Raw genomic sequence first — 17013 nt, forward strand, 5'->3', positions numbered from 1 at the left:
ACAATAAGCTCTCTAAAGTATATAGGTATACTCATAATTTAGCAAAAAATTTGATTTAACAAATAGCTGAATGAATGAGTACGAAATTAATGCATAGATAAAAATGAAAATACAGCCTTCTAAAAAAACAGATCTAAAATTTACCTCAAAAATGAATTGCAAAAATGTTTATTTCTCACTCTCTCATCAAAGAAAAAATGCCAGTTAGTATAAATTTATGACAACTATATCAGAAAAAAATAAATTCCCTAAAAATTAGCTATAATCATTTGTTGAACTATTATACTGTTTAAAAAAAATGCAAAAGGCTTTTTGTTTGGTTGCTTTTCTTTTAGTTAAATTATACCAACTTAAAAAGAAATGTTAGATTTTGGATTTCTCCTAAGAGTCTCTCTAATTATGACTTTTTTAGACAATGTCAGCACTCAAGAAGATAATTCAGGAACATATGTCACCACGACTTAATTTTAAATATGTATATTTTTCCCCATTAATCTGACTCCATATCCTATTGATATTTGTGAAGAAACATGGAGACTTCTAAATTTAAAACATACGTAAATATTGATGCAAATGATTTCCCCTTCCAAAGTCTTACTAAAATGCAATCTCACATAGTTTGAAAAATCATTAATTTAAATATAAATAGACTTCACTGGCATTTGAAAACACTTTTCTTCTACTGAACTCCCTTGTTAGGTTTCCAATTTTAGTATTTGGTAATTTTCCAAATTTACTGCAAACAACATCTGTCACGTTTACTAACCCAAACATAAATACAGAATGAAGCAAGTATAATAAATTTTGCTAGATTTTTAAAGTTACAACTATTATATGATCTCTAAACTTCTTCCCAGGTACAATTTTCCTTGATCCTATATATACATTTACCTTCTGTAAAATGTTTTTGCTACAGTAGTCTATTACATCTGATTTTAAAATTATTTCAGCAAATATACTCTGTAAAAGCTTAATTTAATCAATTGTACTTACATGTTTTGGGATTCCTGGCTTACCGAAGAAACAGAATCTGAACCCTCTACTGGAGTAGGACTTCTTTCTGACAGCAAATTTGTCTAAAACATAACAGATTAATTTGCACTGTGTTTTTTTTTTTTTAACTGATAGCATTACTCATAGACCTCAAGCTTCATTTTATATTTGGTCCTTAAGGTAATTAAAATTAAATTAAATTACCTTCAGAAGTTAAATTTGGTTCTTAACTAAATATCATGTAAAGTATTTCATAAATAAGGCATATAAATGGGGGGGAAGGCATTGCATTCATGTATACTATATCTCATTATTGTTACATTATAATCTACAGAGTCCATAACAAAAATCCAGCTGTCTGTAAAAACCACACAGAAATAACTTCCAAAGAGAAATGTCAGTCTACACAAAGACAATTTATCTGACCCTCTCCTACCAGAAGACAGGACTTTGCAGTATCTTAGGTCCTAGAACTATGTCCTAGGGAGAAGATATACTAAAGTCATCCTGTATCAAATTAAAAGCATTATGTCCTCTAGAGTACTATAATACTAAAGAAGTCATATTTGCGCTAGTAAAATATTTTATGATGTGACACTACAATAGTGGTTATATTTGAAATAAAGATTTGCAGGGAAAGGGGGTGGGCTTGAAAATACTTACCTTTTTCCATGCCTTTGCTAGAGAGTCATGCAAACTATAAGGAATTAACACTTGCAAGCCTTCACATGTACCATATATTTGGCAACAAGTGGAAATAAAAGCTGCTTTCACCACAGGCAACATTTCCGATCCAGAAAAAAAAGAAATATCTTCATCAAGAAGTTTTTTCAAAAACTGGGCTATTATGTGAGCACCTGTAGAACTAAAAGATGATACCTCAAGGTGATTCCAAGGTTATAAATCATGACTTTACAAAGCACTACCAAAGGCTAGACTTATCATACATTCCTCATTTGGCCCGGTTAGTGTGGCTCAGTGGTTGAGCATCAACTTATACACCAAGAGGTCACCGGTTCAATTTCCCATCAGGGCACATTCCCAGGATGTGGGCTCGATCCCCACGGTGGTGCAGCAGGCACGCATGCAGGAGGTGGCCAATCGATGTGCTCTCTCATCAATGTTTCTATTTCTCTCTCCCTCTCCCTTACTCTCTCTCTAAAACCAGTAAAAGAAAAATGATTAAAAATAAAAATTCTTCATTTACTTGGCTCACTTTTAGTCCTCCTGTAGCTTTTCTCTGACATGTCATATTCTTGTTCCAACCCATTTGCAGATGTCTAATAATGAGAGCATTTTCAGCAGAGGAAAAATTATAAAGATAGAAAAAGCAACAAAACTATACACATAAAGATTATAGAAAGCATGGGTCCAGAGCCATATATAACTTCTCTTGATTCTATAGTGAAAACATAATCCTGAGTTCTCCATTCCTAGTACTTGTTACACATTCCCCAATCTATTAACAGGACTTAGTTCCCCCTATCTGAAAGAATGGGACACTTTAATAGTAATAAGAGTAATAGCTAAGGAAGAACATAGTGAATATTCATAATGTTCCAAGAACCATTCTAAGTATTTTAAATGTATTAACTCAATCCTTACAATAATCCTATGAAGTAGGTTTATTATTCTTCAATTTTTATAGATAATGAAATATAGTTAAGGCTTATAGAAATTAAGCAACATGAACAATTTCACATACTAAAAAGTGGAGCCAGGACTCAACAAACCCAGGCTGTCTAGTCCCAGAGCAGCACAGTTTTAATTAGTTGTTTGGATAAAAAAGCAAACAAACAAAAACAGTAAGCAGTATATAGGATAGGGCATTGATTCTCCATGTACCCCTCATCATCTTCAACAGTTGTAACATTTGCCAGTCTTATTTTACCTATTCCCTGACTCCCTTTACCCCCCCCTCTGCTGGAGATCATATAATAAATCCTAGCTATAATGTTATTTTACCCAGTGTATATCTCTAACTGATAAAGTTTTCTATTTTACATGCTAATACTCCACCTAACAAAATTACAATTTCTTAATATTATCTGATAATAAGCCCATATCAAAATTCTCCTGACTGCCTTAAGATTGTCTTTTTAAAATAGGTTTACTCAAAACAGAATTCAAAGAAGTTCCATAGAATGAATTAGGTTGTTGTGCTTGTATAAGGCCCCTCTTTTTTTCTCCATGCCATTGATTTGTTGGAGAAACAAAGTTACTTTTCCTGCTCATTCTTTAATTAGATAATTGTTTCATCATGATGTCATTTTTTTAAAAATAATTTCTTTCTTTATGGACTTTAGAGAGGGAGGAAGGGAGAGGGAGAAAGAGAGAAACATCAATAAAAGAGAAACATCAATTGGCCGCCTCCTGTAGGCCACCCACTGGGGATCAGGCCCACAACCTAGGCATCTGCCCTGACCAGGAATCGAACCAGTGACCTCTGGTGTATGGGTTGACATTCAACCACTGAGCCACACCAGCCAGGCACCATGATGTCATTTAAAGTGTTCCTCCAGTTCCCCATATTTCCTATAAAGTCAAAGATATCTAGGGGCTTAATTAGATTTAGCTCGATTTCTTTTCTTTTATGTGCCCACATACATCTGCGTCCAAGTGCTCCTAAGAACCCACCAAAATAAAAGTACACTTGTCCAAAAGGGGAAAAAAATTCCTGAACACTGGCAAGAATAAAAAGAGAGTGATTTTGTTTTTTAAATTTTTTCCAATTATAGTTGACATTCAAGAGAGGTTTTAAAGACGTCTGGGAGAAGGGCAGACAGGGAGGGAGCAGCTCCAGATTACAGAGGCAGAGAAGCCCACCATGTGAGTGCCCCGCCTGAGCTGCGGAAGAGTGGAGGCCGTGGCAGGGCTTTGGGCTCAGAATCAGCAAGTGCAGTGGGGCCCAAAGTGAGGAGGGCTCTGTGATCTGCCACTGCTACACACTCTTTTATCCCAGGGCAAAACTCTGAACAAATGTTTAGGACAAGTGAAGGCTTCTACAGAGAGAGAAGTCAGCACCCAAGATAAAAGCCACCTTTGTTATGGCATCTGAAATATCCTTAATAGGATAGAAAACTACTAGCAATTCACTTGTTTTAAGAGAGAAATCTGCCCATCAACTCGCCACACTGGTCCCCACAAAGCTGATAATTAGAATCCTGTTCAGGAAAAAATCTAGCTAGAAACTCTTCACCTTATAAAAAATAAGTGGAGGAGTCCTCACCTACATCTATTTTGTCTTTAATATGGACAGGACCAGCAATGTGAACAGACCAAATAACACAGAAAAGCTGATCCCAGAGGAAAGAAGAGAACTCTGGGAACAGATGACAACAGCTACCTATTGGGATGAGAGAGATTTGAAAAGCTATCACAGACATTAAGCAAAAAAAGACGACCAGGATAGCAGATTACTCATAGCAGATTAAACCACATTCTGATCTCAGCACTCTCCCTGCAAGCTCCAGAAAAGGGAGTGTCAAAAAATAAAGAGATATAAATCCACAATGGAAAGAGAGAGGAAACAGCAATAGCCAAAAGACGTCAGCAGTGACTTAAAGATAGAAGGCAGCAAGGTGAGGTGGTAACTGGGGAGCAGCCCAGGAGAAGCTGAACTGCAGAACTCAGCATGGCCCAGGCCCCAAGCCCAGAGGTCTGAGGCACCAGGGACAGTCAACAGCAGGATACAGGTAGGGCTGAACACAGCAGGAGTGGTCTAAGGTGTCCCAGCCCATAGAGCCTTTCCCATTCTCATAGAAGACTGGAGGTTTATTCTCTAGAGTAGTGAATACTATAGCTACTAGCCACATTTAAAGAACATTTATGACTCAGGTTGGTCACACTAACCACATTTCAAGTGGCCAACAGCCACAGGTGGCTGGTAGCATCCTCACTGGACAATGTAAATCTAGAGCATCTATCACCACTGAACAGTTGACCAAGCTCTACTGGACAGTTATTCTAGAGAGGGTAACCCTGAGAGTTGGAAGCCAGGTGTGGTTGAGGACAGCCTCATGGTACCTGACTACATAGGAAGTCATCATTTTGGACAAGGAGGGCCCCTCCCCCACTGGCCACATGATCTGGCAGCCAAACATGTACTCCCCAGGTAGGAAAATCCAGTCCATCTCATAAACGTAAAAAATACCAAGCAAAGGACAAGAGCTCTTAGAAAGTAAAAATGATTATCTAAATAAATTCAAGAACAACTTCTATGTGAAAGCAAAAAGAATGAAAAGCAGAATAATAAGAAAAAAGCTAAGGGACTGGAAGGATCACTCCTAGAAATTCAACATCCAATTCACAGGTGCACCACCAGAAAGAGAAAGTAGAAGCAGAGGAGTGATCAAACACACAATATTGAAGCAAAGTCCCCTGTGCCAACAGATGCAAATCTTCAGACTTAAATTGTCCAGCAAAAACCTAAGTAAAAAATACCTACAATAAGTCACCCTTATGAAACATCAGGCCTACAGACTTTCAGAGGCAAAAAAAAAAAGGCTCCTGAAAAAAAAGAGAAACTCAGACATAGGACTTGGTAACAGTGGATGCAGGAAGACAGTGTAACAATGTTTTTAGTTTCCACCCAGCCAAGCTATCAATCAAGTATGAAAATGTATTTACTCTGCCTGAGACAGGTGTTCAGAAAGCTTACCTTCTACAACACCTGTTAGGTACTTGAAGAAAACACGACACACAGCACCAGCTCACTCTCTATAAGGCACATGTCGTGTGTGCACACTAAAAGCGAACCCTTACTGCCGCACACATGATAACATGTCTAAAGTTTCAACAGCCCTGTGAGGCAGGTAGTTCTGAGCATTCCTAATTCTTAAGTGAGGAAACTCAGGCACAGAGAAGTGCAATGCCCGAGTGGGATGTTAATCCAAGTGATCTGAATCCGGGCTCATGTGCCTAAACTTCATTCCATGTTGCATCTCAACATAGTTACTATTGCTACCTCTCTCCTTCCCAAGTTCACTGCCAGGAGTATGCGTTACTTTTGTAGACAGAGAAAAGAAAGAAATTAATCAGTGTGAAATAAGTAAAAAATAAACAGTAAGAAAAAAAAGAAAGAAAGAAATACCACTGCCATTACACTAAATTAAAGTTAAGAAAATCAAGGCTTCAGTGTCTCTAGCTATATAATGGAGATGACCACAGAGGCCCCCTCTTTAGCTGCTGTGAGGAGTAAATGGTGACCGATGTAAAGCCTTTGGTCCTGTGTGATTATTACCAGAAAGACAAAATGTTCTCAGTTGTAAACAAATTAACACAAATATATGACAGAAAAAATAAATAAATAACAGAAGGCAAAAAAAGAGAGAGAGAAAGAGAACAACAAAAAAGGGGGTAAAGAATAAGGGCAACAAGTATAAATAACAGATACAGTAGATATTAAACAACTATATCAATAATCACTCTAAATATTAACTATCTACATATATCAATTAAAAGACTGTCAGAATAGATTTATAAGAAGACCCAATTATATCATGTCTATAGAAGCCTACTTTAAATGTTGTCTATAGAAAACCACTTGGAAAGTTGTCTATAAAAGCTCACTTTAAACATAAGGACAAAGACAGACTAAGAGTAAAGAATACCATGATGGCAATCAAAACAAAGCTGGAGTAGCTATATTAATTTCAGAGAAAGCAAACTTCATTGCAAGGAAAATTATCAAAAAGGGGCATTACATAATAACAAAGGGGTCAATTTTCTAAAAAAAAAAAAACATAACAATCCTCAACATATATGCACCTAACGTCATCAAAATACATGAAGCAAAAACTGATAGAACTGCAAGGACAAATAGATACCTCCACTAATGTATCTGGAGATTTCAATACCCTTCTATCAGTAAATGACAAATTCAGCATGAAGACAGTAAGGACACATGAAATTAATACTATCAACTAACAGAATATAATTGACATCTATAGAAAACGTCATCCAACAAAGGCAGAATATAAACTTTCCTCAAGCTCACACAGAACATTCATCAATATACCACGTTCTGAGCCATAAAACACATCTTAATAAATTAAAAATAATACATATCATACAAAATGTGCTATCATACCCACAAATAAAACATAGGTCAAAGAAGTCTCCAGAGAAGTTTAACAATATTTTCAACTAAATTAAAACTACAATTTATCAAAACTTGTGAGAGCTAACAAAAGCAGTGCTTATAGGGAAATGTACAGCATCGAATACATATATTAAAAAGAAGAAAGACCTGCCCTGGCCGGTTTGGTTCAGCGGTTAGAGCGTCAGCCTGTGGTCCTGAGAGACCCGGGTTCGGTTCCTGCTAGGGGCACGTACCTCGGTTGCAGTTTGTCCCCGGCCCTGGTCAGTTGTGTGGGTGGCAGCCACTCGATGTGTCCCTTCACATCGATGTTTCTCTCTCTCTCTCTGTTCCTCTCTCTCCCTCCCACTCTATCTGAACAAAAAATGGAAAAATGTCCTCGGGTGAGGATAAAAAAAAAAAGAAGAAAGACCAAAAAATCAATAATTTAAGCTTCCACCAGAGAAAACTAGAAAAAAAAAATTGAATTGAATGGTAGTAGAAAATAATAAAAACTAAAACAGAAATCGATAACATTAAAAACAGGAAATCAATACAGAAATAAAAGCTGGTCATTTAAAAGATCAATAAAATAACCCTGGCCGGTTTGGCTCAGTGGTTGGAGCGTCGGCCTGTGGTACAGAGAGACCCGGGTTCGGTTCCCGCTAAGGGCACGTACCTCGGTTGCAGTTTGTTCCCGGCCCTGGTTGGTTGTGTGGGTGGCAGCCACTCGATGTGTCCCTTCACATCGATGTTTCTCTCTCTCTCTCTTCCTCTCTCTCCCTCCCACTCTATCTGAACAAAAAATGGAAAAATGTCCTCGGGTGAGGATAAAAAAATAAAATAAAAAAAAATAAAAGATCAATAAAATTGACCATAAGGTTAAAGACAAAAAAGAGAAGATATAAATTACTAATGTCAGGAATGAAAGAGGGGCCATCACTATGAACATTAAAAGGGATGTTATGCCCTGGCCGGTTTGGCTCAGCGGTTAGAGCGTCCACCTGCGGTCCGGAGAGACCCGGGTTCGGTTCCCGCTAAGGGCATGTACCTCGGTTGCAGTTTGTCCCCGGCCCTGGTTGGTCGTGCGGGTGGCAGCCACTCGATGTGTCTCTTTCACATCGATGTTTCCCTCTCTCTCTCTTCCTCTCTCTCCCTCCCACTCTGTCTGTACAAAAAATGGAAAAATGTCCTCGAATGAGGATAAAAAAAAAAAAGGGATGTTATGAACAATCTATACCAACAAATTTGATAATCTTGATAAGTGTACCAATTCACTGAAAGACACAACCTGCCTAAACTCACACAAGAAAAAATAATCTGAATAAACCTACCTTTTAAAGAAATTAAATCAATAATAATCTTCTAAAACAGAAAGTACCAAGCTCAAATAGATCCACTGGTGAATTCTATCAAAAATTTAAGGGAGAAATTAAACCAATTTTCTACAATCTCTTTCAGAAGATAGAAACAAAAAAAGTACTTCCTGACTCATAGTGAGGCTAGCATTACAATAGTAGCAAGACCAAAAATACTATAATTACAGACTAATATCCCTCATGAACACAGACTCAAAAATCCTCAAAAATTAGCAAATCAAATGTATAAAAACAATGATATACCACAACTAAGTGGGTTTTACTCTAGGCATGCAAGGCTGGTTCAATACTCAAAAATCAATTAAAATATCCATCACATCAATATCACAAAGTAAAAGAACACTTATTGTGGCACTATTTATGGAAGCAAAATCCTAGACATAATCTGATACTCATTATTAAGGGGAAAGATTGAATAAATTATAGTAAAGCTATATCAAAAAGTATTGTGGAGCTATTAAAAATAATGTTTCATGCTGTATTCCACAATAAGATGCTCATGGTTACATAGTTTTTAAAAATTCAAAGTGATATATTTGATACCATTTTTATAAAGAGGAAATAAAAATTTTATTAATATGAATATATGTTTGATGCATCATTGTAAGTGCAGAAAAGTCTAGAAGCGTAGCCAAAACGTAGCCAGGAGATGAAACTGAGTGAGGGGACAGAAGGAAGATGGGGAAGTAGTTATCTTTTCCTTTGTGTACTTTGTAAGGTTGGACTTTAATCAGTCATGTGTGGATTCGGAAGTTTAAAAGAGAAAAGTCCAAGGGAACAAAAATATCCCATCTAGAGTGAACCCTCCTCTTCTCATTTTGAAATTAGACATTAAGACCTGCTCTGGCCCTGGACGGTTTGGCTCAGATGTTAGAGCGCTGGCTTGTAGACCAGAGAGTCCTGGGTTCAATTCCCACTAAGGGCATGTACCTCAGTTGTGGTTTGTCCCAACCCCAGTTGGGGTCATATGGGTGACAGCCAGTCGATGTGTCTCTCACACCAATGTTTCTGTCTTCCCCCTTCCCACTATATCTGAAGATAAATTCAAAAATCTCCTCAGGTGAAGATAAAATAAAAAAATCAAAAAAGACCTGCCCTGTCTGCATAGTCCATCATCCTGGTTACAGTCTCCCTCGCCACTTCGGGCTTCGACTTTCCCGGTGTTTTCAAACTGCGATAGAGTGAAGCCGCAAAAGTCGAAGTCCGAAGTGGTGAGAGATGATTGTATATAAATAAAGAACCCTACTTTGCAGAAATTTTATTGCGGTAGAGTCTGGAATTGATTAACCGCGATAAACAAGGGCCAACTGTACTCTTTCAACTTTCTGAAGATGACCTACTATGTTATCAGTGGCTGGTCAGGAAACCTAATTATACCTAGACTAGTTAGTTATCAATACTCCATATTTCCATTATTTCCATTAACATATAGCATGACATTTTGGAAACTTTGAATCAGATTTACAAAATATGCTAAAAATTCCACGAATTATTTAAAACACAGACACATACCTTTTTTCTTCTGAAGAGTTCATATTTTCTCCATAAAGAAGTAAGGAAAGCCCTTCTTCTATAGATGCAATTCTTGCCAAAATATCAGCTATATAAATCAAAGCTGTTTCAGAGCAATTTGGAGCAGCCTGTACATTAAAATAACAAAATCATGTAATTTTATGACATGCTAACATATCACAGACTAAAATTCAAGGGCGGTAGTGTAATCTAATAAGGTTATATTACCACAACAAAAAGAAAGTTATGATTGTTTGGCTGTGAAATATGTCTGAATTAAAAGTGTCTCTTACCAGCATAGCTGATGAGGCAAACATTTACAGACTTTATACACAAATCAGTTATTGTTTATTAAGACAGCTGAGAATTGCTGCTCCTATTGCAATTTTATATATAATTCTTGTGAACAAATGCAGTAGCTTCTCTATTTCCATTTTATCCTTTACTTCCCATTCACTGGGCTCCTGTACAGGCGTACCTTGGAGACATTCAGGTTCAGTTCCAGACCATGGCAATAAAGCAGTGTAATCTTTTGGCCGGTGAAGGGTCTTGCCTCCAATTTGTAAAAAATACAACATCTATGAAGTGCAATAAATCTAAGCATAATAAAATAAGATTTACCTGACTATCCAATCTAATTTTATTATACATAGTATTTAACACACTACCATCCTTGTTAAGGGATACCATCCTTTCCTACAACTGATTGGTCATGAGTTATAGGTCTGACTAAGGACAGCCAATTCATGGGCTAGCCAGTAACCAATGATGTCACCTAATGAGAAAATATAGGCTGAACCAATCATATTTCCTCATTTTTTATATTAAATGAAAATACCAAAAGATATTTGCCAGTGTATAGCAAATTAGTACAAAGCAAATACTAAAAACTAGAGTTCTGTTAATGCTGGAACACATCCAAGAGCCTAAGTCTGCTCAAGTCCCTATTTTTCCGGGACCTACTTATTTGCCTACACCTGCATGGATGCTAATATTCATATTCTCTATATTAAGTCTGAAAATGTATACACTGTGAAAAATATAGTCCAAAAAAAATCAATGGGTTAACTTAACTGATGAGTCAGATTTATTCAATTGAAGAATTCCTAATTATATTAGACATTATACTAGTCTATTTCATACTAAATGTCTTTCTCAAAGCAACTCCTCTGCCTGGAATACTTTCCTTCTCTCATGCAAACACAAAGTTTTTTTTTAATTTTCTTTTCCTCATTTTCAATACTTTTGATTTAATAGTCTGCCTTTCCTATGAGAGTAGGCTCCTTAAAAGTGAAGGAGGGGATTAGAGACTGGGTGAAAAAGGTGAAGAGATTAAGCAAAGAAAAAAGAAAATTCAGAGACACAGATAAGAGTACAGTGATTACCAGAGGGAGATTGTGGGGGGGGGGGGGCAGTAGAGAGGGTAAAGTGGGGAAGAATGTTGATAGAAGGAGACTTGACTTGGGGTGGTGAACACACAGATGGTGAATTATATAATTGTACACCTGAAACCTATATAATTTTATTAATCAATATCATCCCAATAAATAGCATTTTAAAAAGCCAAGAATATGCCTTAGCTATTTCCATATTTCAATAACACAGCAAAGAACCAATGATATAGGAGTGGCTCAATGCATAATATTGAATGTCTTAAGGCAAATAATGGATGTCTATTACGTGCCAGAGGGCTGTTCCTTAATCAAAACAATAATTCCAACTTAAGATAAATACAATTGTAGAAGTACATAACATGAGAATACAGCAGGTCCTAAAAAAACATTGTTTCATTCAACATTGTTTTATTATAATGTTGATGAGATGCCTTAGAAACTCCTGTTTATATCAAATAGCTTACAGAAAAACTGGTTTGGTTTTCTTTTTTATCTTTTAATTGATTTTTTAGAGAAAGGAGATGGGTGAGAGAGATAGAAACATCGATGTGAGAGAGATATATCAATCAGCTGTCTCCTGCATGCCTCCCACCAGGGATCAAGCCCACAACCTGGGCATGTGCCCTGAACCGGGACCTCTCAGTCCATGAAACAACACTCAATGCACTGAGCCACACCAGCCAGGTTGGTTTGGTTTTCTTTAATATTGTTGCTCGTAAAGTCACAGAACATATCAACAAAATTAAGTGAGGATTTACTATATAGAGAAAATCCCTTCAAAGCTAGGATTTTAAAAAATTCCAAAGAAAATTATAACCCAAATATGAAGAGAGAAATTTTTCATGTAAACCAAGTTTATGACTTTCCAGGATGAAGGAAACATATGCAAACACAGGGAAATATCATAACCTTGTTTATAAAATGCAAATAACCTGTTAAACCGAAAGATATAGAAAAAAATAGGCAGGACACAAAACAGTGGAAAGTTTCATAAACGTCTAGTTAAAAAGTTTGAAATTTATCTAGCAAGCAACAAGCAGGAAAAGATTGTGACAACCTTAGTGACAATATAGAGGACAGACTAGAAAAGTGAAAGACTGGAAAAAAGTAAGAAAATCATTTCAGTATTCCAAGCAAGGAATTATCAGGGTTATACAAAAGTAGTAGTACTGGGGATTAAGAGAAATACATAAATTTTAAAGCTATATAGGAAAACAAACCTTGCTTATATCATTTTAAAGGTGAATTTCACCAAACATTTAAAGAAGAACTAATACCTATCCTTCTCAAACTATTCCAAAAAATTCAAGAGGAGAAAAAACTCCCAAGCTCATTTTATGAGGCCAGCATTATTCTAATTCCAAAACCAGGTAAAGACACTGCAAAAAAAGAAAATTATAGGCCAATATCCCTAATAAACATAGATTCTAAAATCTTCAACAAAATATTAGCAAACCAGATCCAACAATACATTAAAAAGATCATATACTTTGATCAAGTGAGATTTATTCCAGGAATACAAGGTTAGTTCAATATTCACAAATCAATAAACATGATACACCACATAAACAAACTGAAGGATAAAAACTACATGATCAAATAAATGGATGCAGAAAAACATCTGACAAAACCCAGCACCCAGCTCTGGCCAGTTTGGTTCAGCGGTTAGAGCATTGGCCTGCAGTCTGGAGAGACCCGGGTTCAGTTCCTGCTAAGGGCATGTACCTCGGTTGCAGTTTGTCCCCAGCCCTGGTTGGGTCATGTGGGTGGCAACCACTCGATGTGTCCCTTTCACATCGATGTTTCTCTTTCTCTCTCCCCCTCCGACTCTATCTGAACAAAAAATGAAAAAATGTCCTCAGGTGAGGATAAAAAAAAAAACACCCAGCACCCATTAACTATAAAATATCTCAGCAAGTGGGAATAGAAGGAACATACCTCAACACAATAAAAGCCATATATGACAAACCCAGAGCCAACATCATTTCAATGGGCAAAAACTAAAAGCATTTCCCTTAAAATCACGAACAAGACAGGGATTTCCATTTCCACCACTCTTGTTCAAATCAACACAGTTCTGGAAGTACTAGGTACAGCAATCAGAAGAGAGGAAGAAATTAAAGGCATCCAAATTTCATAAGAGCAAGTAAAATTGTCATTATTCACAGATGACATGATAATGTACATAGAAACCCTCAAACACTCCACCAAAAAGCTACAAGAATAAATTAAATTCAGCAAAGTGGCAGGATGGAAAATTAATATTCAGAATTCAGTGGCATTTCTATAGATCAACAATGAACTATCAGAGAAACCAAGAAAATAATCCCATTTACTACTACAACAAAAAAATAAGGTACCTAGGAATAAACTTAACTAAGGAGGTTAAAGGCCTATACTCACAAAACTATAGGACACTGAAGAAAGAAACTGAGGCAGATACAAATAAATGGAAGCATATACCATGTTCATGGATTAGAAGAATTAACATTATTAAAATGCCCATACTAACCAAAGCAATCTATAGATTCATGCAATTCTTTTTAAAATAACAATGGCATAGTCCTGGCAGGTTTCACTCAGCAGTTAGAGCATCGGCCTGTGGACCAGAGAGTCCTGGGTTCGGTTCCCACTAGGGGCACGTACTTCGGTTGCAGTTTGTCCCCGGCCCCAGTTGGGGTCCGTGTGGGTGGCGGCCACTCAATGTGTCTCTCTTGCAACGATATTTCTCTCTCTCTCTTCCTCCTTCTCTCCCTCCTGCTCTATCTGAAAATAAATGCAAAAATGTCTTTGGGTGAGGATAAAAATAAATAAATAAAATACCAATGGCATATTTTACAGATTTAGAAAAGTATTCCAAAAATTTATATGGAATAAATTCAGACCCTGAATAGCCTCAGCAATCTTGAGAAAGAAGAACAAAGTTGAAGGTATCAGCATACTTTATATTGAACTACTACAAGGTCATTGTAATAAAAACAGCCTGGTACTGGCAGAAGAACAGAACAGAGACCCCAGAAATCAACTCATACCTATATGGTCAATTAATATTTGACAAAGGAGGCAGGAGCATACAATGTGGTAAAGACAGTCTCTTCAATAAATGATGTTAGAGAAAATTGGACAGGTACATGCAAAAAAAATTAAGCTAGTCCATCAACCTACATCATAAACAAGAATAAACTCAAAATGGATACAAGACTTAAACATAAGTCGCTAAGCCATAAAAGTCCTAGAAGAACACATAGGCAGTAAAATCTCTGACATCTCTCGGAGCGATATTATTGCCAATATGTCTTGTATGGCTAAGAAAATAAAGGAAAAACATAAATAAACAAATGGGACTACATCAAACTAAAAAACTCTTGCACAGCAAAAGAAACCAGCATCAAAATGAAAAGGGAACCCACTGTATAGGAGAACATATTCGCCAATGATTCATCAGATAAGGGGTTAACCTCCAAAATATATAAAGAACTTACACAACTGAACATGGGGAAGACAAACAATCCAATTTAAAAATGAGCAAAGGACCTAAATACACACTTCTCCAAAGAGGAGATGGCCAAAGGGACAATGAAAAGATGCTCAGCATCACTAATCATCAGAGAGATACAGATTAAAACTACAATGAGATATCACTTCACACCTGCCAGAGTGGGTACCATCAATAAATCAACTAGCAAATGCTGGCAAGGATGTGGGGAAAAGGGAACCTTAGTACCCTGTTGGTGGGAATACAGTGTGGTGCAGTCACTATGAAAAACGTTACGGAGTTTCCTCAAAAAATTAAAAATAAAACTGCCTTTTGACCCAGCAATCCCACTTCTGGGAATACATCCTAAGAATCACAAGACACCAACATGAAAGAATATATGCACCCCTCTGTTCATTGCAGCATTATTTACAAGAGCCAAGATCTGGAAACAGCCCAAGTCCCCATGAGTAGATGAGTAAATAAAAAAGCTGTGGTACATTTAAAAACAGAATATTATGCAGGAGTAAAAACCAAGGAAATCTTACCATTTGTGGCAGCATGGACAGACCTGAAGATTATTATGTTAAGTGAAATAAACCAATCAGAAAATGACAAATACATATCATCTCACTTATATGGGTACTAATAAACAAAATAAAATGACAAACATAATAGAAAGAGAGGCACGGAAACACGAACAGTCTGAAAACTGTCAGAGGGGAGACAGGACGGGGGACTGGATGAAAGAAGGTGAAGGTATTAGCCAAAGAGCATGTATGCATAACCCATGGATACAGACAACAGTGTGGTGATAGCCAGAGGGAAGTGAGTGTGAGGGCTGGGTGAAAAGCAGCAAGGGGGTTGGGGAATAGGGACATATGTAATAATGTCAACAACAAAAATAAAGAAAAAAATCAGATATTAAGTGGTAGCTAAAGATGTGCATAATCAGAAGTTTCTCCTATCCCAACTATGAGACAGACTCAAGACATATTTACAGGCAAAGGAATAATGTCAAAGGGAAATAAAAGTTTGCCCAGTCGGTATGGCTCAGTGGATTGAAAGGTCCCAGTTCAATTCCTGGTCAGGGCATGCGCCCAGGTTTGGGACTTGATCCCCAGGAGGTGGCATGCAGGAAGCAGTTGATCAATGTCTCTCTCTCTCACTTCAATGTTTCTATCTCTCTCTCTCTTCCTCTCTAAAAAACCAATAAAAAACATACTTTTTAAAAAGGAAATAAAAGTTAAAGAAATATAAAAGCAAGAGGAAGACAAAGAATCCAATTAAAAAATGGGCAGAGGAACTAAATAGACACCTCTCCAAACAGGACATACAAATGGCTAAGAGACATATGAAGAAATGTTCATCGTCACTAATCATCAGAGAGATGCAAATCAAAACAACAATGAGGTATCACCTCACACCTGTCAGAATGGCCGCCATCAACAAATCATCAAACAACAAGTGTTGGCGAGGGTGTGGAGAAAAGGGGACTCTAGTGCACTGTTGGTGGGAATGCAGACTGCTGCAGCCACTATGGAAAACAATATGGTGTCACCTCAAAAAATTAAAAATTGATCTCCCATTTGACCCAGTGATCCCACTTCTAGGAATATACCCTACGAAGCATAAAACACCAATCAGAAAGAATATATGTACCCCCATCTATGTAGCAGCACTATTTACAATCGCTAAGATCTGGAAACAGCCCAAGTGCCCATCAGTAGACGAATGGATTAAAAAGCTGTGGTACATATACACAATGGAGTACTACGCAGCGGTAAGAAAGAAAGATCTCTTATCCTTTGAGACTACATGGAGGGACCTGGAAAGTATCATCCTAAGTGAAACAAGCCAAACAGAGAAAGACAAATTTCATATGATCTCACTGATTTGTGGAATATAATGAACATAACAGTTTGAGGACAATCCCCTAAGGAGTGGGGAGGTGAGAGAGGGATGAACAACAGAACTTATATGCATGTATGCATGAACAGTGGACATGGACAACAACCTGGGGAAGGGGCAGGGAGGGAAGGGGGAGGGGGGAATCAGTGGGGGAAAAAAGGAGAATCATTTGTAACAAAAATTAATCAATAAAAAAAAAAAAAAAAGAAATATAAAAGCAAAGACACAAACAATATCTATGATATAATATCCAAGAACACATTTCTCAGA

The 17013-nt window shown here is 37.0% G+C and overlaps 1 protein-coding gene across 12 annotated transcripts in view; it reads right to left on the reverse strand.

The window, feature by feature from the left end:
• TBC1D32 (TBC1 domain family member 32) overlaps window positions 1-17013 on the reverse strand; it is a 191225-nt gene that overhangs the window by 104903 nt on the left and 69309 nt on the right. For all 12 annotated transcript variants that reach the window (XM_036248320.1, XM_036248330.1, XM_036248322.1 and 9 more), the window contains 3 exons: window positions 9964-10091; window positions 1657-1858; window positions 994-1076 (listed from right to left, as the gene is read on the reverse strand). In XM_036248320.1, coding sequence (XP_036104213.1) covers window positions 994-1076; window positions 1657-1858; window positions 9964-10091 — 413 coding nt within the window. The remainder of the gene's footprint in view (window positions 1-993; window positions 1077-1656; window positions 1859-9963; window positions 10092-17013) is intronic.

Source organism: Molossus molossus, unplaced genomic scaffold, assembly GCF_014108415.1.
Source record: "Molossus molossus isolate mMolMol1 unplaced genomic scaffold, mMolMol1.p scaffold_m16_p_8, whole genome shotgun sequence".
Classification (NCBI taxonomy): domain Eukaryota; kingdom Metazoa; phylum Chordata; class Mammalia; order Chiroptera; family Molossidae; genus Molossus; species Molossus molossus.